The sequence below is a fragment of the Brachycentrus maculatus genome, unplaced genomic scaffold (genome assembly GCF_059751285.1).
Source record: "Brachycentrus maculatus isolate JH-2025_06_01 unplaced genomic scaffold, ASM5975128v1 h1tg000531l, whole genome shotgun sequence".
Taxonomy (NCBI): Eukaryota; Metazoa; Arthropoda; class Insecta; order Trichoptera; family Brachycentridae; genus Brachycentrus; species Brachycentrus maculatus.
Window position 1 is genome coordinate 423,741 of NW_028281277.1, and position 23,962 is coordinate 447,702.

Sequence of the window (23,962 nt, forward strand, 5' to 3'; positions counted from 1 at the left end):
CCAATCCACCACCTTTGGCTCTGTTTGAATTTATTGGAAATTTCACAATAAGTTACATAGATACATACATCCCCTATCCGCACCTGATGGTGCATAGGGCACTGCATGATACGACATCCGTGTTGTTGTCTGTATAACGACTTTTATGTACAGAATTTTTAAGGCCCAGCAATCGTTAAGTCGCATTCATTCAACCGGAGACCACCGGAAAGGTCACATGTCTTTTCATGCCAATTTTTTCAAAGATTTTTGTGTTTTTAGAATTTATGTAGAAAAAATATTTTTATAATTTTTGTTTTAAGCTCCTTCCCTTTCAATAACTCTTCTTTTCAAAACCATATAATTATTTCATGACATACCTATTTTTTCAATGCAAAAACGGTGTTTTAAAAATAAATGTATTACGTAAAATGTTACCAGGATTAAGTGAAAATTATATTGCGACTTAACAAATGCTGTGCCTTAAGGCTAGTAATAAGGATAAATATTATTATTTTGGTATACATAAATTTTTCGAAAGTTACTTTATACATCTGTATAACAAATCAATTTTTTTTGTCACAGTTTGACAATGAGGGAAAACAGCTGTCGCAAAAAATAAATAAATTCAGTGGAAACACAAATGTTCTTTTGATTCATACTACTAACCCTTTGGCTACCAGGGCTTTTGGGGTTACTATGCTAGAAATACCGCGTAATAATTTAAACATAAATAGTTAAAAAGTAACATGCCTTTGATAATTTATAAACGCTCTGTGCCATTGTTGAAACAAATCTGTTTTTAAATTTCATCTAAGGCACGGTGAAAATATCTCAAAATTTAGTTAACTTATTGAGTGTATGCAACATTATAAAAAATCGAGTAACAAGTAAATGCTGTTCACTTAATGTCCACCTCCCTATTACGCTGTGCGCAAAATACTGCAAATCAAACGACTTCTCGACTTAATTGACGATATCCAGTATTGAAAAGAATAGAGTAGGGATGTGAGTAGTTAATGATTTTTTTATTGCTATGCAATATTTGTCTCAATTTATTGCATATTATTGATTATTGCTGACACATAAAAAATGTATCTATTTAGAGAATTTAAAGAATATCACAGCTTAACACAACTTACTTTTCGCAAGAGCAAAATTGTTTTAATGTACTTTGTTTTCCTCGTTTCTCTTCAAGTATTTTTGTGATATCACAACTAATTGTAAGATATAAACGAACATTTATTTCTAAATATCGATATATAACTTACTGAAGAAAAAAAAACAATACTAATCGTAAATTTTTGCATAACCCTGAAGGAATCCCTAACATACTGCCCATAATGTGCTTGATACTTTTATATGATAAATCATGACATCAGAGCCGGTATTTCTCGCTAGAGTACCGAAATACATCAGATTTTGGTAGCCAAAGAGTTAACATCAAAATTGTAAAAATAAAAAACCATTAAATTTTTAAAAACGATTTTCGGTGCGGCCTAGTACGCACAATACTTAAACCTATAATATAAAAATATTAACAGTTGGATATAGAGAGACGCCACTACCGATGGTATCTTTTACTGTCCCGCGGTGACCTCTCCCGGTAGCGCTCTCGGTTCCTCTCCGACCCCGATCTCTCCCTCTCCCTGTCCCGCACCCTGTCTCTGTCCCTCTCGCTCCTGGAGGCTCCCCGATCCCGGTCCCTGTCCCTATCCCGGTTCCTGTCCTTGTCCCGGCTGTCGTGTTCTCGGTCCCGGTTCCTGTCTCGGTCCGCGTCCCGGCTGTTGAGCTCCCGGTCTCGGTTCCTGTCCCTGTCTCGACTGTTGAATTCCTTGTCTCGGTTCCTGTCTACGTCTCGGTTATCATGCTCCCTGCCCCTGTCCCGCTGGTTGTTTCCTTCCTTGAGGTATCTATAAAATATTTTAACTATTGAAATACGATACCTAACCAATATCTTTTAGTTTAAACCTTCAATAAAAAATGGAAAATATAGTTATTTAATGCCTTGCAGTAATGCATTATTTCATAATCAGAAAGTTAAAAAAAACCTGCCTTTTTTCCAAATAAAATATTCATTGAAACTCATCAGGCAGAGGGTCGAACAATTTTTAATTAATGTTTTACTTGGTAAATACCACTATTTCTTAAAATCTACTGTGACACGTGTTTCCATGCATTACGCATCATTTTCAAACACTGTATGATGCAGAATGCATCAAAACACGAGTCACAGTGGATTTTAAGAAATAGTGGTATTTACTAAGTAAAACATTAATTAAAAATGGATAGATTTTACCACAAAGTGACTGCCGAATCAATTAATGAAATGGTTGAACAACTTTTAAGGGCGATATAGTTATCGCTAACATTGAAGAAGTGAGGGAAAACTGTTTTTATTTTTTTATTGAATCGTGTGGTTTATTTATGAATGCAGTAGGTAATGAAGGGTTATACTTGATAGTAATTTAAACAAACCTGCATATTTAGGGTTACAACCAGACACGACAGAGGGTAAAAAAAATAATGGTTCACCTGAGGTAAACATGAGGGAATGGAAGGAATTCGGAAGAAGCTTATATCCAGCAGAGGAAGACAGAAGACTAAAGAAGATGAGGTATACATACCGGGCAGGGGCTGTAGAGGCGCTGGAACTGGTGGACATTTGGCGGTCGTAATCGGCTAACCTGAAATATGACACTACATTAGTGAAAGCAGCAATACCTTGAGATATCGGTCACTCCTTTCAAGAATGTCATAAATCAAAAAACTTGATTTTTCAGGAGATCGTTTTTAAAGTTTAAAAATATAATACAATGTATTGAAAATAAATATCAAGCCACTCATTGAACTTTTTACTGTGCAACAGATCCTGTAATACCTTTTCTACAAAATGCAAAAACAACACTTTCTGCCCTGTAGTGGGTAAATATTAAGTTAAAAATATGCCACTTTTTCTGGGCATTCCGAAAACATGCACAACTGAAAATTGTCGATTTTTGATTAATGGCGTTCTTGAAAGGAGTGAGCGATATGTGCTTAAGAGAGAAAGAGAAAGATGTTCCAAGGTGTTATAAGGATATTTAGGACACAAAAGTCCTAGGAACGGAAAGTCTGTTGCCGACAGTCAGCAGTCCGGCTTCTCCTGAGGATTGCAACGTGGTTTCCTCCCAGCAATGAACAAATGCTGACAAGTTCCTGATTGGCTCACACTACATTATCCCAACACTGATTAAAATAAAAAATAATTTTTTTGGTTACAAGAAAAAAAATCACTTCATGATCTACAAACCTCGTACATAATAAGCAAGGTAAATAATAAATGCAACACTCGTCTAAAAAAAAAACTTACATTTATTTTATGTACATCATAAAACACTGAAACACATCAAACAAAATCAAAAATATGTGTGGACTGCTTTTGATTTGTGTTCCTTAAACATTGACTAAAAAAAAACAATTACAAAAATGTCTATCGGCTCTTTGGAGTTGTTTTTTGTTTGTTTTCTTGCCGCTTGCGTAATAAATGCAACTCCCATCTAAAGGTGGAGACTGACCGGAGCATTTCGTCGTACATCGCTCGCGGCGAGCATCCGAAACTATGGATGGAGCGCTCGGGTCGGTGTACTGACTGCCTGAATGCTCGCATCGTAACGTGTTACGTTATGACGAAATGCTCCCATCAGTCTCCTCTTAAGATAAACATATATGCAAAACATTACCCAATTTTTGACATATCAACATAGATGAAGAAAGATATGGAAGTCTGGATATTTACAGGGCTTACGATCTGGTCTAAGTGATCACTTTATACGCATATAACATTCACCATTCTAGCGTTACGATGAAATGATCCGGTCAGTCTCCACCTTAAATAAAATAAAAATAAGAGTAGTACGGCAGAAGCACTCACCTCTCCTGAATGTGTTTCTGTATGGGCACGGGGATGCGCGGGAAGAGCGTGGTGTGCCAGTCCAGCTTGGTGAGCAGGTGGCGCGCCAGCTGGCCGATGGTTGCCGGCGAGCCGCCCGCGCCGCCGCCCTCCAGCGCCTCCTCGTCGCCCAGGTACGGCAGCAGCCAGTCCAGCAGGTCCGCCGGCGGCTGCGTGTAGCGCACGTACATGAACCCCAGCGAGCGGATGAACGGCGAGTCCGGGTGCGCCAGCAGCCCGTTCAGCTGCTTCCGCGTCAGCCGGAGCGTGTACAACTTATACAGCAAGCAGTACGCTGTGGACACAATACCGCCCGCACCAACTCCGCGCACCTAGACACCAAAATCTTAAGTTAGTACCTTACTAGCTGTACGATATACGACATGATCTCACGGAACATACTCACGCCACCGCACATCCCGGTCTGGCCCGCCGTCTTTCGAGAACCGCGCTCCCATGGCTCCAAATGTCGCACTTGATAGTAGATCTCATCCACCACTTCGTGATACGTCTTCAGCTTGAAAAGATGCACTGAAACAACAACACAAAAACGCGCAAACGTTATTATTCGCACTCTGGCGGGAATATCTCGGTAAACAAGCGTACAAAGATGTCTTTCGACGGATCTCTTACCTACCTTTGAAGTAACTGGAGCCTTGAATGTTGGCCAGTATTAACGGATTGAGGTTCATTGATTGTTCGTTCCCCCAAATTGGAAGGACGTTATTTGTCTTGAGGGATTTGTTGGGCTTCGAGCATTCTGTAAATAAAAAACAAGTTATTAATCCACCCAGATTCCTCTTACCTCATTACATTGTTGAAGCACAACAAACCTTCATAGTCATCCGTCATATTTATAAATAGATAGCGAACCACGGGATATAGAAAAGGGAAATCGAGTTATTTTGAGGAAAATTAAAATAATCACGGTGACTTCTCATGAAGAATTATGTATATACAAAATTTCACTGCGCACGAAACGCTATTTTAATTTTACCATATTATTTTTATCTATGGTTGCAATGATGCTATCATAGACAATGCAAATATTGCCATCAAATAATTTCAACGACAATTTTGATATATTTTTAAATAAAGTAGGTACTTACCTACTTGTCACGGCAGTCCTGCCTCCGCAGTTTAATAGTCAGCACGCTGGGCTACCGTACTGGAGGTCCCGGGTTCGATTCCCAGGGGGGGTCAAATAAATATGAGTGTTTTTTTTCACTGCAATATTATATTTATTTTATATTACCCTGGACTGATATCTGAAGCGGAGGGCTGATCACCTTTACTTTATGTGATCAAAATAACACTGCGTTTATATGATGTAGTGTCCCACCATGAGGTGCAGATAAGGGTTTAATTTTTTTTAACTTTCCTTAGAATGATATAAATGTAAGACCAGATTTCAGATTGAAATGAGTAAATGTATCTGAAGCCCCTTGATAAACAATTTTTATTTTATGTTACAAACCGTATACACTTAAATTGGTAATTAAAAAAAAATATCCGCATTTTTGTTCATATCATAATGGCAATGTTTATAATTCACTTGGTTTTATGTGATTTTTTTCTCTTCTCAATAAAATAAGTTAGATACCGAGGAACAAAAACATTTTCTGGTTGTTAAATTACACACTGTCGAAAATCAATCAAAATGACCTTTCGATTTCACCCGATTGCGTAAAAAGCATATGGAGATATCACTTCTGTGCTAAATCGTCCACCTCCCTTAGACCCCCTCGATATACCTTCAGTATCTGCCCAACTGAGCATTCCGCGAGCACACAATATTTCGCAAAGCACACCAATGCATACCGAAATTATATAAGCTATTAAAAAGCTGAAAAACGAAAAGGCCCCTGGTGTCGACGAAATACATACGGAATACTTCAAGAGTGGCATGGACAGTATCCTCGACCCCCTGCATCACCTACTTTCAAAGATATGGGAAGAGGAGAGGTGCCCGAAGGATTGGGTAAACGGGAAAGTTATAGCCCTCCACAAAAAGGGTGATCCGCTGTTGTGTGATAACTACCATGGTATTACAAAAAAGTCGACAGCCTGCACAGGTCTTCTCATTGGAATATCATAGAAGCATATGGAGTTCCTGTCAAAATTGTGGCCATTATCAGGGCGCTTACAGCGAATGCTGCGTTAGAATAGATGATGTGTGCAGTGAACCATTTGAGGTCTCTACTGGGGTGAAGCAAGACTGCGTACTAACCCCGCTTTTCTTCATCATCATGTTCGACTTCATCCTACGAATGTCAATCCCACCGGATCGAGGAATTGCAGTGAGTCCTGCTCAGAAACTACACCATTTAGAATATGCAGACAATGCAGTCTAATAGAAACATCGATCGGAGCCTTGCAAGATAAAATTGACTCCCTCCAAATAAACTCGGTTAGGCCTAAGAGTGAATGCCAAAAAGACCAATGTCATGTGCAACTCAGCCTGTCTGGACTGAGATCAACATCTTTATTGCGAGGGATAAGGGCTCGTTCGAGTCGACACTTTCAGATACCTTGGAACACTCATGGTGGAGGATGGTAGTGTCCAGAAGGAACTGAACGTACGGCTCGGAATTGCAGGAGCCATATTCAATAAAATGCGCAATGTCTGGGACTCACTGCTTTACTCGACAAAAACCAAGTGTCGTCTCTTTAACGCCTGCATCCTAACAGTGTTGCTGTGCGGATGTGAGTCGTGGCACCTCACCAAAGCTTGAAACAAGAAACTAGCAATTTTTAAAAATAGGCGCCTGAGACGACTGCTGAGTATAAAGTGGTATGACTTTGTCAGCAATGAGAAGAACTCAACAGCCCCTCATACTGGAAGTCCTGAAGAAGAGAAGGTGGACATGGTTGGGTCATGTCCTTAGACTGCCACCTGAGAGCATAAACCCCTCATGTCTCTTCTTCCGACCCCGAGGATTCTGCCGCCCCGGAAGGCCGCTGACGACCATTCACCGACTATACTCAGCGGAACTTATGGATGCCGAACTGACCTGGGAGGAAGCCAAGGAGAAGGCGCATGACAGAGTGACTTGGAGACGTCTCGTATTGGCCATATGCTCCACCTAAGGAGCGAACATGGAAAGAAGAAGAAGCTACATTTGCACTGCTTTTCTGCTTATATAGAATACACGCCTCTGCATACACATATAATTTTCTGACATATGTTGAAATTGTGTACGTTTTTAGTTAAAGCTAAGTTAAATCTTCTTGGGATTAAGATGAAAAAAAACTAAAGTAGCATAAATGATGAATATATTTAAATACAAACTAATAACAATGATAAACTAAAGGTGTTTATTGTAATCCCCCGGTCCAGGGGTTGTCCCACTTGTCGCGGCAGTGTTTCTTGATGTGTCGCCCTTTGAGGCGGAGGGGCTCCGAGACCATGGCTTTCCGCGCCTTCAACTGATCCTCATCCACCCCAATCTCTTTGGTCACCAGGCAGGTCCCGTTCTCCAGCAATAGGGTGTGATTGATGTCCTCCGCTGTCGGCTCTCCGAAAGGAAATACGATAGGCTCTATCTTCAGTAGGTGCTTGATTTTCCACAGCCGAACGTTATTTTCTGGGATGTTCTTAACGATCGCAACCTTTGTGTCCTAGAAATTATTTATTCATTTTTAACTTCTAGCGATTGTACATACAATCAATAACTACATTGCAATCAATGATTGCAATATCTTAATCAATAACTACATTGGCGGCCTTGTCTGTGAGTCCATCCAACAGCAGTATGATGATAATAAGAACATTGAAGCTGTTGAAGAATATATCTCGGACATAAGATTGTGTCGGGATGTGGTCCCGTAGTTAGCGTCAGAGTTTCTCATTTCGAACCCACTCTACCCCAATTTGATACCTATTTCTAATAATGAGCCGTTTAAGGCTCGCAGAAATAATATGAAATATTTTTGTATAAATAAATAATTGGCATTATAAATAAATTTGTCCGCCTCCGTAGTGTAATGGTCAGCACGCTCGGCTACCGTTCTGGAGGTCCCGGGTTCGATTCCCAAGGGGAGTAAAATAAATATTAGTGATTTTTTCACTTTAATATTTATTCAATATTACCATGGACTGGTACCTGAAGCGGAGGGCTGATCACCTTTCCTTCATGTGTAAAAAACGATCAAGATAACACTGCGTTAATATGACACAGTGCCCTATGCACTATTGGGGTGCGGATAAGGGCTTAAAAAAAATAATAATTGAAGTATTTTTATAAATAATAAAAACACAAATATTTCTCAGTATAAAAAAATATCAAATAAGGGGAGGAAAATTATATGCCACTGTGTAGCTGCACATTCAATTAGTAAGAATTGCACCGCTGTTGTTTCTTTTGTTAAATTGATGCTACTAATTCATTGACAAAATAAGAATCAACCAAATTTGGAGTAATTCGATGTCATAATTATGACTCCCCTTCAAGACTTACTTCCTTCATATTCCACTTCAATATCGCCAATTGGTAAAAATACTTTTCCCTTATAAAAAAGGGAAAACGGGTATCGTTGGGAAAGTGTGGCGTAGCATTTGGTAAAACTTACATAATATCCGATACCAAAGTGCTGCAGTATCAGTCTGAGGGTCCTCGGGACACCTTTTATATGTCTTATCCTCTCCACTCGAAATAGTTTAGAAGGAATCACCTCAGGATCCTTTTCATCGGGAAATCTAAACAAATCAATAAATTGAATTACACCTTATTGTACAACAGTTATTTGAGGAAACGAATTTTATTATCTTACAAAAACTACTGAGACAGGAATCTGCTGACAATGTGTTAAAAAGATACGATCAGTAGCAAAATAAATCAATTTTAAATCTAAAAATAATGTATAGGAAAAATGAGGACAGCAATAATTAGTGAAGATAGTAAGTGGAAAAGCGTTTGATTTATAAATACAAATAAAAAAAGGAAAGAAACAGGATTATATTTAACGCAGACGAAGATTTGTATTTCTTTTATTTATAAAATTATGTCAAATAGGTGATAAATATACCAGAGTTCCATACCTCGGATAATATAATATACCACCCGGATATCTCACTGCACCGGGAGGTCTAAAGCCTTTCGATCTAGTAATTATTGTGAAAGGATTCAAGGTAGCTAGAAATCTTTGAGCCATTTTTATTAAACAATTTAGCGGCGAAATATATAATATAAATTCCCGGAGTAATAAAATTGAAGGTTATGTATTTCAATAAATTCTGATTTCTATGGTCGTTAACACAGACCACAGACTAACTATTTTATATAAAGACCACCAACTACCTCGATTTTTTATGGCTAGAAGTGATATTCGCCAGCGGCCGGAAGTGACGTAAACGGCTAGAAGTACTAAGCTCCCGCCTGGGCGTGACTTCGCCGCGGCTGAATGTCAAATCCACCCGCCGAAATATTTATCATTCATTTTTCAGGTTAAATGGTATTTATATTGAAATTTGTTGTATAACATATTTTCAAAATTATAATATTAATATTACAAAGAAGATATTTCACTATCTAAATTTATTTATTTCAGTGTAAACAAAAATAGAAAGGTCACGGCTAAAACGCGACATTTATAAAAAGAGTTCAGGCGATTAATAATGGTTATTCAACTCAGCCTTACAATGGTAAATGGTAATGGTATTTTTTTTGAAATTATTATCTCAAACTATGTATAAATATAAGGCTTTTCAACAAAAACAAAAACGATAGAATTTTCAAATTACTATATTTTGTTTAAAATTCTAGAAAATACAATATTTTAAAAGGGCGGAAGGAGTACCCACCACTTTCTGAAGTTATGTTTCTTAACGGGGGGCCAGCGCCCCTTTGTGGGCGTTTTGGAAGTCTGGCTAGGCGTTTTTAATTTTTTTGCATTTGGGGGGTACTGCAAAAGTTCAAGGGAGCGTTGTGTCAAGTAAGAAAAACTACACTTTCATACGCAAAATTTAACTTTAACTTTGGCATAATACTCAATATTATCAAGTTCTTTAAATACGGATTTCTATTTTTCTATCGATAATTGTCTATAACCATAGTTTGTTTATATTTATTTGAAATATTTGAACAACTTGTTGGTATCTCGTATTTTTCGTTCCCGTTTTGGTGTTTTTGTTAGTGTATTAGTGTGTCTCGTCATTTCTGGTCGTTTTTTGAACAATCTGACGTTTACGAGTCGACCCCCCCTGGTCGTTAATCAGAAAAATGTACTATACAAGATTGCTTAGTTTTTTCAGTGGCAACATTGGAATAAAATGTCAAATATGTATGAAAATAGGTTCGCGTGTTACTTTGTTGTGACAGTTAACATTCTTCTGATCGAGGTTATGTGTTAAAATCGTAACATTGTAGGAGCTGAAGAACAATATAAATGTAGTTTGTTTTGAACATAAATACTCATCATAAAGATTATGGCGGATCACTTTGTACCTACGAGATGCGCTCTTGTGAAGAAGGACGCTTCGTCGGATTTTAAAGTTGTATCTTACGAAAGCCACAAGCCAAAGAGGAAAGTCCAGCAGACGGAGGAGGCCTCCGAGAGCGGCGCCCCGCGTGACACCCGCAAAGGGCTGGACATTCAGCGCGCGCGACGGGAGATCATCAAGTTCGGCATCAGCGGCTTCAGTCACAACAAGCAACAAGAAGCGAAAGTGGCTCTCGCCATTAGCCTGGGTTAGTACACCTATTAAGCAACAAAAAAATCCCTACATATGAAGCTTTCGTGGAAAGGTTTTTATTTGCTTTTTTTTTTGGAATCTGAGCCCGCCATCCACCCGCAGCAGTTATAGAGTCCTGAGGGACTCTCTGTTAGCTGCACATAGAGGAAAATCTCCAAAATATTTCTGAAGAAATAAATAATGCTCTATTCAATTAATGAGGGGGGAGAAGGATGTACGGAGAGAGGCCGACACTTCGTCCCCACCCCTCGGGATTCCCTCATTACCTCTTATACTTATAATAAAATAAAACAATAAGAAAACAAAAAAATAACAAAAAAATAACAATGTTTGCAATTTTTTTTATTTATTTGCTATAACTAGATTAAAAGCAGTCCACAAGCATTTTTGATTTTGTTCAATGTGTTGACACAATCAGGTATGTCAAATACTTGATAGCGGCCGGGTCAGGAATCGTAATAATCGTCGGGTATGTATTAGGAGATGCATGAAAGTAGAAGAGGCAAAGAATGTTTGCAAAGACAGAGTGGTGTGGCGTTCGATTCTCTATGCCTACCCCTGCGGTGAAGTGGTGTAATGGTTAGTTAGTTTTTTTCAATGTGTTTCAGTGTTTTATGACGTACAAGTGTAAATTGTTAAGAAATGTAACGTGTTAGAGTTGGTATAATGTTTTTGTTTTATGGGAGATGCATTTATTATTTACGGTGGGGGGTGATGCTGGTCTTCTTGTTGTCACTGGTGGAATTACTGGGCATCTCCAACACCTTGGCAGCCAGGTACTCCATGACAGCGGCGAGGTATACGGGCGCATAAGCCCCAACTTTCTCAGCTCAGTAGATGCGAGCTGGCGTGTTTTGGGTGTTTAAAATTAACCCTGCATTCCATAAAGTTTATAATTTTATGTGTTTTTTACTGCAAGGACCGCATCACGGACCAAGCTAACTTCAGTTGCATTTTTGTGTTGCATTATTGATGCATTTTTCTCAAATAACAGCTTAACTGCTGAACTTTTTTCAATTAAAACTATTTTAATTTATCACTAATCACAGTAGAAATGTATGTATGCGAAAAATTTAGATGCAAATATCCGCGGGAATCTATTTAAACTTATGGAGCAGCTTGGCCGGCAGCTGTACAGCGCCAAGCCAAAAGACTAACTCAAAGGTTAATAATGGTATAATGGTATAATGGTATTCCAGGTGCTCGCGCACCAAAAGGGGAGGCCCGCAACTACAAGGCACTGTTGGCGGAGAAGAAGCGGCAGCGCGCGCTGGACAAGAAGTACGCGGCGCTGCAGCAGGCCGGCAAGAACGGGCTCGGAGCTTCCACGGCGCAGAAGAAGTTTGTGTTCAACAAGACCATCAAAACGGGCCCCCCGCAGCACAGGAAGGGCAAAGGAGACTTGCTGCAGGTTTATGGAAAGGTGCCTTGTCCTTTATTTTGTAAACTTTTTGCTTCATCTTTCTTTCATGAGCCCTTCGTCCTCCAGTGCTAGATACAGGCTTCTTCCGTATCTTTCCATTTCCTTCGGTCGGTTGCTGCTTGCAGCCAATTTCTACCCCCTTTTGCTATTACAACATTTTGAGTGTGTCCAAATACTAGACCAGTGGTTGGAAAATTTATTCACAAATCTGGCTTCTCTCCATTTGGGAGTTATTTTTGTATTTTTGACATCTCAGCATTGATGAAGAAGGATATGAAAGTCTGAGTATTTACAGGGCTCATGACCTGTTGTAGGCAGGTTAAAATATCACTTTACACACATGTAGCATTCACCATCCTACCCATGATTGATGACCACATTACTCCAATTTGACTTATGGTTCGTAATTTGAATTAAACTGCATTTTTTGAGTAAAACTTTGTCTATGGTAGAAATTATTTAGTTAGCAAAAACCTTCATGAAATGCACTTAAGCCTCTTTTTAAAATTATTTTACATACTTATTTTTATATTAAATTAATTTATTTGTATGTTGTAGGCAACCATAGATACCACTCCCTCAAAACCGCGTAGTCGGGGACCTCCTAACAACAAACACAAGAAGAAGAAGACATGAAATTCCGGATCCTGAACATCAAGTGATGCACGTCCATGATAAACACGGCCTTTAAAAAACATTTAATATCAAATTCAGTGTGTGGTGATTTAAGTTTTAAGTTTCTACGAAAATAATTGCGGTTCATAATTTTTTCTCGGTGACATGGTGCAGTTTATATAACATCCACTTGAAAACATGGTTCTAGAAATCAAACAAAAACAGCAATTATTTCCCGACCAAAATAAATAAAAATCCTTGTTTTTAAACATGATTTATTAAAAAACATAATAATATAATCATATTTTATTTGAAATCCACAACAATGATATCTCGCAAAAAGACATTGTATTAAAAGAGAAAAAAAACATTATATTTAAATAAGACTGCCTAGCAAAATATATATTTAAGAGTTTTATTTACGAAGCGCCCTGAAGATTATAAAATTGTATATCACTGATGCGGCCAATTGATCACTTACAGACGCAATTTGAGTGATTTCTATTTGTGAATTTTGTGTGACATATTGACAATTTTATTTCCTGGCCCCGGGCACTGGATTCCATAGTAGAGGGATAGATTTATCATCTTAGGTATATATATACATAGATGAATAACTAAGGTCATAATGTAAATGTCTATAGTGTAAATAAAGTTTGTAAAATGCTTATAATTTTTTTACGTTGTTACATCGCTCACTCCTTTCAAGAACGTCATAAATCAAAATACTTGATTTTTCAGGAGAACGTTCTTAAAGTTTAAAAATATAATACAATGTATTAAAAATAAACATCAAGCCACTTACTGAACTTTTTACTGTGCAACAGAACTTTTTAGGTAAAACCTGAAGGTTTTTTCTCCATTTGAAAAATATTCAGTATTTAAAAAAAAAATAATTAAACAATACCCTTTCTTCAAAATGCAAAAACAACACATTATGCCCTGTAGCGGGTAAATATTAAGTTTAAAATATGTCTCTTATGCTGGGATATAGTACATTTTCTGGGCATTCTGAAAACATGCACAACTGAAAATTGACGATTTTTGATTTATGACGTTCTTGAAAGGAGTGAGCGACATGTCAAACTACAAAGGTGAGTAGTGAATGGTTTGTATGTTGAGTAACACAGTAACTAAAAAAATCTTCAAAATTACAATTGATAGCTATTATTAACATTACGATTTTGTGTTTTGAATATTGAAAGCATCAACTTTGTGGATCATATTGATATATTATTTCGAGAAATAAAATACTTAGTGTTCTGATCCACTCACATTTTTATCAACCAACTAGTTTCGGCAACAACCTGTTGCCCTCTTCAGGGTTTAATTTATTATTAAACCCTGAAGAGGGCAACAGGTTGTTGCCGAAACTAGTTGGTTAATAAAAATGTGAGTGGATCAGAACACAAAGAATTTTTATTTCTGGAAATAATATTACAATTATAATATTATAATATATTATAATATTACAATTATATAAACTTTCCCTTACGGTGCTAAAAACTTCCGCTTTCAACGATGATATGTATTTGATACACCATATGAAGAAACCGCCTCTGTAGTGTAATGGTCAGCACGCTCGGCTACCGTTCTGGAGGTCCCGGGTTCGATTCCCAGGGGGGTCAAATAAATATTAGTGATTTTTTCACTGTAATATTTATTCAATATCACCCTGGACTGGTGCCTGAAGCGGAGGGCTGATCACCTTTCCTTCGTGTGTAAACGATCAAGATAACACTGTGTTCATATGAAGCAGTGCCCTATGCACCATTGGAGTGCGGATAAGGGTTTTTTTTTATTATTTATTATATGAAAATGTGTTGGAAAAATAAGAATATTTCAGAATGTTGCTTTCATTGATCACAGTTGATGTTGAAATGTAACAATTTTATAACGTTAGCTCTGGTAAGTATCTGAAAATGAAAAACAAATATCCCAAGCAGTCGCCATAGCTGGCGTGGCGACACAACGGCCGCGGAGGGCGACTTGTGCGCTACTGAATGGAGATTGGCGGAAACAGCATCAAACCGTGTGTATAAAAGCACGGCACGCATGCACACACTGGGAAACGTTTGTGTATTGGTGATTCTATCCCTGATTTTTTTACAAATTATGTATTTCCGCCGCGCTGCAAATGAATACACTCAGACCTCGCTTTGCGTTGTTTCAAAGTATTACTTTTGTTTTGTAATGTAAATATTCTTTATTTTATGTCCGCCTCCATAGTGTAGTGGTTAGCGCGCAAGGCTACCATGCTGGAGGTCCCGGGTTCGATTCCCAAGAGGGTCAAAATAAATATTAGTGATTTTTCAGTCTAACATTTATTTAATATGACCCTGGACTGGTACCTGAAGCGGAAGGCACCTTCATCGTTAAATACACCTTTCTTCGTGTATTTAACGATCAAGATAACACTGCTTCTATACAATGCAGTGCCCTATGCACCATTGGGGTGCGGATAAGGGTTAGAAGAGAAGAAGATGTAAATATTCTAATTTTTTTAACATAAGGACTGAATGAAAAGTACGGTAACCTATCTTTGATGTTTATATGATTTCCAAATGGAAAATAGCAATTTACTTTGTTCGCGTTGTTTCAATTTCGCGCCGCGATATTTTGTAAAGGAATCTACAACACAAAGTGAGGTCTTAGTGTAAATATATATTATAATACTTTGTCCTCGGTGGTTGGAGCGCTATGTGCAGCGCAGTCAAGGGATAATAAATAATTGGAAAAGAGTCATTGCTTTCACAAGGCTCATCACAACCCTCAGTAATGAGGACTAAGACGGAGAAGATTACGGAGGAATACAAAAATTCTGAGCCCGTATCCATTATATTTTATATCGCTATTTTCGTTATTAGAGTTGAATTGTAGTAAATACATATCACTGCGAAGGAAAGGTCTTATAAGCATCTCGTAAGTAGGTTCTATGATGGGCCGCAGTGCCACTGTCCAAATATGTATTGGAATGTCGGCTTGGCAAGAGACTGTATGAATGATACACAGTTACTTTTCATATAGCACCGCAAAAAAGTATGGTGGTGTCAAATAGAGTGATCTGAGTGGCCAAGTTACGGTATGATGAAGTTTGAAATGACATGTCTCCTAAACATTTGACGCAAAATGTTCACAAACCATAAAAAAATACATCTCAACATAGATGAAGATATTTTAAGATAAAAGTTAAGTAAAATAATGATATGAAGCTGTTATTTCCAAAGTAAACTTATTCAACATGGTAATATAACATCACATTTTCCTAAAGATAGAAAAAAATTACAGTCATTTTTTTTTATATTAGCCATTGTATTTATTGATACTTCTAATTTTTGTTCACACCCAATGGTGCATAGGGCACTACTTCTATTTTATGCAATGTCAACTAGATCATTGATCTCTTGAAAGGAACTTGATTAAAGGTTTAATCCCAGCATAATATGAAATAGATATGATAATACTCTTCCCGTAAATTCTCTACTTTTAGAGGCTTGTCTGCAGGTAAGATAGTAAGGATAGGGAAGGTAAATGTGAAAAACACATCACAAACCCCCAGAGCAATTGAAAATAAAACTTTCTTGCATTTATTTTGTGATTGGTGGGAATCGAACCCACGATGCCAGTTTCACAGTTGAGCCTCTACCCAACTACGCCGCGGCGCCTGCATTGAGTTGAAGACACAAGACCCGCCGGGTGGAGATTGCCCGTGAAAGATTAAACCAATTATCACACGGATTGTGGCCAGCAAAGAAGAAGTCAAAGACAATACAAATAATAACTCTATAAATTTCAACATTTTGAGTGTGTCCAAATACTTGTTCACAAATCTGGATTATCTCCAATTATAGGAGTTTTTACATATTATTTTTTGACATCTCATCAAAGATGAAGAAGAATATGGAAGTCTGGGCATTTACGGGGCTGACGACCGTCATGGGATGTTTTAAGTGATCACTTTACATGTGTGTAACATTCACCAATTCTACTCATTATTGACAACCACACTGCTCAAATTCTTATCAATAATGGGTAGAATTGGTGAATGTTACTCGTGTGTAAAGTGATCACTTAAACCAGCCTATGATGGTCGTCAGCCCCGTAAATGCCCAGACTTCCATATTCTTCTTCATCTTTAATGAGATGTCAAAAAACCTATAAATTTCATTAATAAATCCCTTTTATACATTGTTTCATTTTTTTCTTCAAAAGTGTGATTCGAAGTAAGTTCACTTTGGAACTAATAGCTTCGTACGTATCAGATATAAACAGTTGTGTTTGGCAGGACACAAAAAAATATAGCAGTGTATTTTATTTCCATATAAAATATATTATGATTGCATAAAATATACTCTTTCAGAGAATTTTTTTTTTATAATTCATACATTTTTTTGTTTTACATAATAGGTATATTATATTTACTTTCTTAACTAGTTATATATTTTTTTTGTTTGATAAAAATTACAAACATTTTCAATCGAGTGCTTACAATTATAATTATGTATTTATAAAATTATACAAAACACCAATATTGGGTGTATAAGATATATTAAAAAGAGTTGTACTTGATGAGAATTACGGAAGTAATTATTGGGGATTTTACAGATGTTACAAATAAATTGATAATACAGTGATGCCAGTATGATGAACACCTCGCATAACAAATAAACTTCTGTGTATAAACTTTCTGTTAGTCCATTACGTGACTCGCATAAAGAACCTTTGGTTCACACAACGGACTATATTGTATTTCAGTTTTTTTTTTGGATGATTTATATAGCGCCATTTTCGTAAAAAACTACCTCAAAGCACATGTTTTTGGGTCGCTATTGTCTATTGTATTCACTGTATTGACATGGTCATAGGGATGCATTTAACACGTGTTTTTTTTCGAGAGCACTTCTCTTGAAAAACGGTCCATTTCTCGGAAATGGACCACATCACGCAACAACCTAACTTGAGTTGCATTAAAGTGATGCATTTTTCGCAAATAACAGCCAAACTTTAGAACTTTTTCACTTTTGCCGTTCGAATGCTCCAAGGTTGCACGCAGCCAATGCGTTTGGGTCACAAATGAAGAAGAGGAATGAAGAAGAGGAAGAGCATGGTTCTCTGTGTGATCCAGCTCTTCTCTGAAGAGCTGGATCACACAGAGAACCATGGTCCAATATCAAGGTTCGAAAGTTTTCTTATTTGGGTCACATATCGCTCACTCCTTTCAAGAACGTCATAAATCAAAAATCGTCAATCTTCAGTTGTGCATGTTTTTGGAATGCCCAGAAAATGTTCTATATCCCAGCAAAAGCGGCATATTTTTAACTTAATATTTACCCGCTACAGGGCAGAAAATGTTGTTTTTGCATTTTGAAGAAATGGAGAAAAAACCTTCAAGTTTTACCTAAAAAGATCTGTTGCATAGTAAAAAGTTCAATAAGTGGCTTGATATTTATTTTTAATACATTGTATTATATTTTTAAACTTTAAAAACGTTCTTCTGAAATATCAAGTTTTTTTGATATATGACGTTCTTGAAAGGAGTGAGTGATATTTCATGCAAAGAAATATTCTTCTTCTTCTTGGTGTAGGCCTCGTGGCTTGTTTTTAAGAACGATTAGCCTCTTGTGATGTCCCAGCTATAGAGCGATCTCTTTGGTGGTTTCGCCTACCTTGAGGTTAACCGCACAGTGGAATGTGGAGGAGTCTGGATGGTTCCATTCTCCTCACATGCGTATACCATTGTCTCCTTCCTTGCCTTCCCCACCTAATGACATCTTGGATCTTGCATATTTCCCTTTTCTTGTTGTTCCTTGTTTTGTCTCGTAGACTCTTGCCAGATATGCATATCTGGCAAAGTAATATTACATTCTGCAAATTATAATGATGGTAAAAATAGAAGGACGCTGAGGACCTGGCAGAAGGCAGAAGGCTTGTGAAGGAGAAGAATGCACTTGGAATTGGAGGTAGAGCAGCAGGACGTGGAGGAGCTTATTGGATAACACAAGAAGAGCTGCCAACTGAAGAGCTACAAGCACTTCTAGTTCAGCAATATGATGAAGCTCATCATTATGCGAGGCATCACTGTACATACAAACACATTATTTCTCAAATTGATACATTCAAATAACAATCATACAACCAATTTTGAAAGTAAACATTTAGAAGATAAATATTCAGTTACTATTTAATAATTTCCAGAATTCTTATCTTGGGTTTTAAAAGATTTATCTGTGTACAACTCTTATTAAAATAAATTATTACTCTAAAGTAGGTACTTATAAATATATAAATTCAACAACATAATAATATAAAAAACCACTGTTAAGTATTTCCACACTTGAGTAATGAGTTTCAGGGTGAAGTTTGGATGTGCGTGAAATCACTTACAAACATATCACACAGTTGTATCACTAAATTAGTCGGTGACGACGGCAACTACGCCGCGCAAAGGTAACGTGTTTATTTAGGACCCTACTCTTCTAATACCTCTGCTAATGTTAAATGTGAAACCACAATATGAGTACTTTAGAGAGTTTACACATAATTCGTCAACATCTACTGAATTAATATTACCAATAATCGAAAGATGATTTAGGATCTTTCAAAATTGTCAAAAAGAACATTTGAAAAAATTCACCACTACATAATATAAGATTATACACACACATAGTCTACATATAACGTCTGAGGATAGACAAACGAACAAGGTGCTTGACTGGAGGACGCAGAAGCTTGGGTAGGCCCAGATAGTCTGATGACATTAAAAAAAGTAACGGGCCTGCACTGGACGAGAATCGCGTCCAACAGAGAACTGTGGAAATCCAAGAGGGAGGCTTTTGTTCAATACTGGACACGAGAAGAAGGCTGAAGTAAGTCTACATAAGCAGACGACATGTGTGACTTGAAGTATGGACTTAGAGAAAGTTAGAAGTGGATGTCAGGACAGAAAGTTAGAAGTAGATAGCATTCCATCCTCTTTACCTACCTCTGCAACGCCGTGATGGTAGGACATGTATTTATTGAGATTATTTTTAAAGCAGTCAGCTTTCATTAATAGGATTTCTACATTACGCAGTGAGTGAATTTTTTGAAGATGTTTTCAGAATATATGCAAGAAAGGTTTGTATGCTACGCACTCAAATGCTTTATAGTATAATTAATTGATTCAGCCACTTTGTGGTAAAATTTATCCACTTTTAATTTAAGTTTTACTTCTAGTCCTATTGTGACACGTGTTTTGATGCATTCCGCATCATTTTCAAACACCGTATGGAGTTTATGGTGTTTAAAAATGATGCGGAATGCATCCAAGCACACGTCATAATAGATTTTAAGAAATAGTGATATTTACCAAGTAAAATCAAATTAAAAATGCTACATAATAATCTATGCAAGTTTTTTTTATTTAGAGAACTATTTGTGTTTTTATTATTTACACAAATATTTCAATTTCATAATATTTCTGTGAGCCTAAGCGGCTCATTATTAGAAATAGGTATCAAATTGTGGTAGAGTGTGTTTGTGACTCTTTGTACAGACACGCCGACAAGCTTGACAGGTCCCGGTTTCGTTACAATTAACATTACCAGCAGTAGCAGTAGCAGCAGAAGATCACCATCATTCATTTAGGTTTTGTCTTGATTAGAATCTGAGAAAGCAAATCTACCGAACGCTGCGTCTAGCACAATCGACGCAGCGCGACATGACCGCGTCGGCCGACCTGACATCGGCCGACCCGAGGAATGATTCGTGCAAACTAAAAGCCCGGTTCGTCCCAATGTCGCTCTATCAGTATCTGAAATATCTAAGAAAATTTGAATCCGAATCGTTACATTGAACAAATTGTCTTTGTTCATATACTATATCTCGTGGAATGCCGCGTCACTGAGACGCTATTCACGTATTTTAGGTGTAAAGTATTTCCTTAAGTTACTCTCTATTGCTAGTACAACTAGTACTGCCGGCTTTCAACTATTCTTACTGGAATAATTAAGCTAAATGTCAATTGTTATCAACAATGGAAGCATATATTATTTCGTATAACCTATTTCTCCCAAATATCCAAATAACAGTACACGCCTTTTCAACGCGGCAGTTAGGTGAGACACTGTATTACATAACAATAAACTCCCGGCTATCTACGTAATATCTCTCGCAGCTGTAATGTTGATAATTCAACTATCGTAAAAGGTACTCAAATGACACTGACCAACAAAATTAGACCTTGCTAGCTTAGAAGCTCGCTTTAGAAAATGCTAAATATTTCTCATACAATTAATTAGTAATACAGATTACAACACGATGAAATAATTATTGCTTTTTGCTGACTGACACTAAAGTCCGGAAGGTGTACCCTGAGGACTCTCTGCAGAGGCTGGCATTCTATATAGGCAGGAAAGCAGTGCCTACCCTGGATTACTCGCGTTCCATATAGATACACGACCAGTGCCTACTATGCCTTATCCTTACCAACCATTACTAACCACTTTATTAAATACTAATCCCTTTCACTGCCTACACCGGGGTACTTCTAGAAAATTTGGTGACGGATTTACAAACTTGTATTTATTTAGATTGGCAGTGACAGGTATATTGAAAGCCTTTAAATGTAAATTCACAGTAAAATCTGGACACAATTTTATATTGTTTCACATTTTAAATAAATTTCGCAACTTAGGTCAAAAAAAAAATTGCTTTGCAAGAGCAGATCTGTCAGGAAGCCTAGATGCTTCTGTATCAGATCTGGGCATGCGGTGGGACAGCTTTCAATTTATATCCTTACCAACCCTGATTAAAAACTCCACTACTGCGATATGTACTTAGAAGAGTGAAGTACAAGCTATTGCACATAATAGAGGGTCGACCAGGTAGGGGTAGAAGACAGATCTCCTGGCTCCGGAATATGCGAGATTGGATAGGGATTAGAACAGTTAAGGCGCTGTTGAGAGCTGCATGAGATAGCGACACATACTCTCAAGTGATGTGTAGTCGACTAGGGGGACCTGACCATGACACATTAAGAAGAACAAAATGTTACTATTATAAGGATTCGTTCCAATAAGTTCCGGCTTTTAACAATGTCAACTGTAACATCAAACTGGCGCGAGGGAGTAAGAAATCATTCCACAATTTTAAGGAATAATCCTAATATTACCGAAAAATACTGACACAGCATTAAGAGGATCAGCTTTAAGCGGGGTCTCCATATTTGGCGCTAATTTTGTTGGCAAGTGTAATTCGGACCTAATCATTTTACAAACAAATGTGAGCAACATTCTAAAACCTTATTCTAAGTACAATGTATGTGTAATAATAAAAAATTGTCATCTTTCTAGACTTATCTATAAAAACAATGATCTCTTTACCGAGAATATTATTAAAGGTACATATTATACTTCTTTAAAAATGCCTTTTCGTTCATTTGTATGTGAAAACACACCAAAGTATCTACGGTGGACATTCGAGGCCCATATTTCCAGACTGCACTTATTTTGAATTTTTTGATAATTGACAGAAAGCTGTTTTAGCATTTATACTATGTATTGCTCTTGTCACAGCAATACAACATCCACTAATTTATTAAAATTGACTTTTCAGTATATCCGTGGTTATATCGCTCACTCCTTTCAACAATGTCACATCAAAAATGGTCATTTTTCAGTTGTGTGTGTTTTCGGAATGCCCAGAAAATGTACTATATCCCAGCAAAAGAGGCATATTTTTAACTTAATATTTAACCGCTACAGGACAGAAAGTGTTGTTTTTGCATTTTGAAGAAAATGTATTGTTTAATTTTTTTTTTCGATAAACCAAATATTTTTGAAATGGAGAAAAAACATTCAGGATTTACTTAAAAAGAAATTCAATTAGTGACTTGATATTTATTTTTAATACATTTCATTATGTTCTCTATATAATAATTGATAAATGACGTTGTTGAAAGGAGTGTGCGACATGTGTTTTTGGTTTTTTCTAAAGATCAACATGGATAGCATCACAGATAGCTACAGCTTTAGAGACATAAGTGCGTCACACGTAAAATGAATGAAATATTCATATAAAAATAAGTGCAATCCAGAAATATAGGCCTTATTTACAGTTTGCACTTTTAAGGAATTTACCATGGAGTGAATTTCCCGTTTTGGGAGTCTTCAATTTCTAGTTAGACTCTTGGTAACGTCACAATGATTAACCAATAATTAGGTAAAGTGGTGAACTGATCAGTAATTATTATTCTATGTATTCAGTAGTACCGTGTAATGTTCGGCTTTGGTGAAAATCATCCGAAAACAAATATAAAATACATAATCCTAAACTTAATATATATATATTTATACAAATTACATTTTAAGTATCCGTCTAAACACTTTTCCTTTAATATAAAAACAAAAGATGACTTTTAACATCCCAATTTGATTTTCTTTTACTTTGAATGAAAGCCGCTATATATATTATGGTATAATATTTACACAACATATCATATATTCAATTTAACCCTAGATAACTAAACATTAGTCCACGCGACGACGCCCTTCTGGGAAAAAGTGAAGTGCACTTACTTCCCTGCACCCCGCACCCGCCAGGCTTTGTTTACGGAATACTGATTTATTGTTAAATGTCTCTTACATTCATTCCTAATAAACCAAACTCAAGTGTCATGTAACCAGTTACTATTTTTAATAAATACTGTTGATAATTTTCATGTTTTTCATTGCGTAGTCCGCCTGACGAATGTTTAGTTACTATGTATGTATTTACAAATATAGTTTAGTTATCTGGGGTTAAGTAAAGATCTTTTATTATCAATTTTTTTGGCCAGCTAATAGAATTTACTATGTATTCCATCCCATAAAAATATTCATTCATAAGATCCACAAAATTTACATTCTACATCAATACGGTGAAGAAATATTTTTCTCCATATGTTATTATTTATTAATATAAAGAGATAATACATGTTTGAACATTGTTTTCTTTATATCCGAATTACTTACAGCCTATTATTCTCGTAGATAGAATGAAATCATTTTTGAAATGCAGCAAATTCGCGCCCACTTTCCACGACTCCCAACGACAGCGATGGAGCACTCTTCTGTCTCCGGACTTGTTCAATACTCGAAGGTGGTCGTTGTGGGGACCACTTCCAGCACCATTTGCAGGAACACGGTGATTGTGCCTGGAATGAATTAGGATTGCATAAAAATGCACAGACATTTATATTTGTATTATCTCTGGTACATCCATTCCGAGTCTTGTGAAATACATTATTGCATCTATTGTTTCTCTGTTACATCTATGGTCTTTCTTTGGAGTGATTATCTAT

The 23,962-nt window shown here is 36.9% G+C and overlaps 4 protein-coding genes across 4 annotated transcripts in view; 1 reads left to right on the forward strand and 3 right to left on the reverse strand.

The window, feature by feature from the left end:
• Window positions 1-906: 906 nt before the first annotated feature.
• Window positions 907-4,923, reverse strand: LOC148301675 (pre-mRNA-splicing factor 38B-like). The gene is made up of 6 exons (XM_088272887.1): window positions 4,744-4,923; window positions 4,548-4,670; window positions 4,317-4,441; window positions 3,893-4,242; window positions 2,607-2,666; window positions 907-1,892 (listed from the first exon to the last, which is right to left on the reverse strand). Exons 1-6 carry the CDS (start codon window positions 4,760-4,762, stop codon window positions 1,544-1,546), a joined length of 1,026 nt encoding a protein of 341 aa, XP_088129013.1. The 5' UTR covers window positions 4,763-4,923; the 3' UTR covers window positions 907-1,543.
• Window positions 4,924-7,172: 2,249 nt separating this feature from the next.
• Window positions 7,173-9,171, reverse strand: mRpL30 (mitochondrial ribosomal protein L30). The gene is made up of 3 exons (XM_088272899.1): window positions 8,952-9,171; window positions 8,483-8,609; window positions 7,173-7,531 (listed from the first exon to the last, which is right to left on the reverse strand). The coding sequence occupies exons 1-3, from the start codon at window positions 9,062-9,064 to the stop codon at window positions 7,229-7,231; spliced, it is 543 nt and encodes a 180-aa protein (XP_088129025.1). The 5' UTR covers window positions 9,065-9,171; the 3' UTR covers window positions 7,173-7,228.
• A 1,049-nt stretch (window positions 9,172-10,220) lies between these two features.
• On the forward strand, window positions 10,221-13,045 carry LOC148301677 (uncharacterized). Its single transcript, XM_088272888.1, has 3 exons — window positions 10,221-10,599; window positions 11,804-12,027; window positions 12,586-13,045. Exons 1-3 carry the CDS (start codon window positions 10,338-10,340, stop codon window positions 12,661-12,663), a joined length of 564 nt encoding a protein of 187 aa, XP_088129014.1. The 5' UTR covers window positions 10,221-10,337; the 3' UTR covers window positions 12,664-13,045.
• Window positions 13,046-22,431: 9,386 nt separating this feature from the next.
• LOC148301678 (b(0,+)-type amino acid transporter 1-like) overlaps window positions 22,432-23,962 on the reverse strand; it is a 34,449-nt gene continuing 32,918 nt past the window's right edge. The window contains exon 13 of the mRNA XM_088272890.1: window positions 22,432-23,815. Coding sequence (XP_088129016.1) covers window positions 23,748-23,815 — 68 coding nt within the window. The 3' untranslated portion in view covers window positions 22,432-23,747. The remainder of the gene's footprint in view (window positions 23,816-23,962) is intronic.

Excerpts from the sequence above, each read along its gene's own strand:
- LOC148301675 (XM_088272887.1), bottom strand. Across the intron at positions 4,243-4,316 it reads AGACCGGGATGTGCGGTGGC|GTGCGCGGAGTTGGTGCGGG; the intron begins GTGAGTATGTTC and ends TTTGGTGTCTAG. Across the intron at positions 2,667-3,892 it reads CAGAAACACATTCAGGAGAG|GTTAGCCGATTACGACCGCC; the intron begins GTGAGTGCTTCT and ends GTCATATTTCAG.
- mRpL30 (XM_088272899.1), bottom strand. The coding sequence starts at position 9,064 with ATGGCTCAAAGATTTCTAGCTACCTTGAATCCTTTCACAATAATTACT. Across the intron at positions 8,610-8,951 it reads GGTATATTATATTATCCGAG|ATTTCCCGATGAAAAGGATC; the intron begins GTATGGAACTCT and ends TGATTTGTTTAG. Across the intron at positions 7,532-8,482 it reads ACTTTGGTATCGGATATTAT|GACACAAAGGTTGCGATCGT; the intron begins GTAAGTTTTACC and ends AATAATTTCTAG.
- LOC148301677 (XM_088272888.1), top strand. The coding sequence starts at position 10,338 with ATGGCGGATCACTTTGTACCTACGAGATGCGCTCTTGTGAAGAAGGAC. Across the intron at positions 10,600-11,803 it reads GGCTCTCGCCATTAGCCTGG|GTGCTCGCGCACCAAAAGGG; the intron begins GTTAGTACACCT and ends ATGGTATTCCAG. Across the intron at positions 12,028-12,585 it reads TGCTGCAGGTTTATGGAAAG|GCAACCATAGATACCACTCC; the intron begins GTGCCTTGTCCT and ends TGTATGTTGTAG.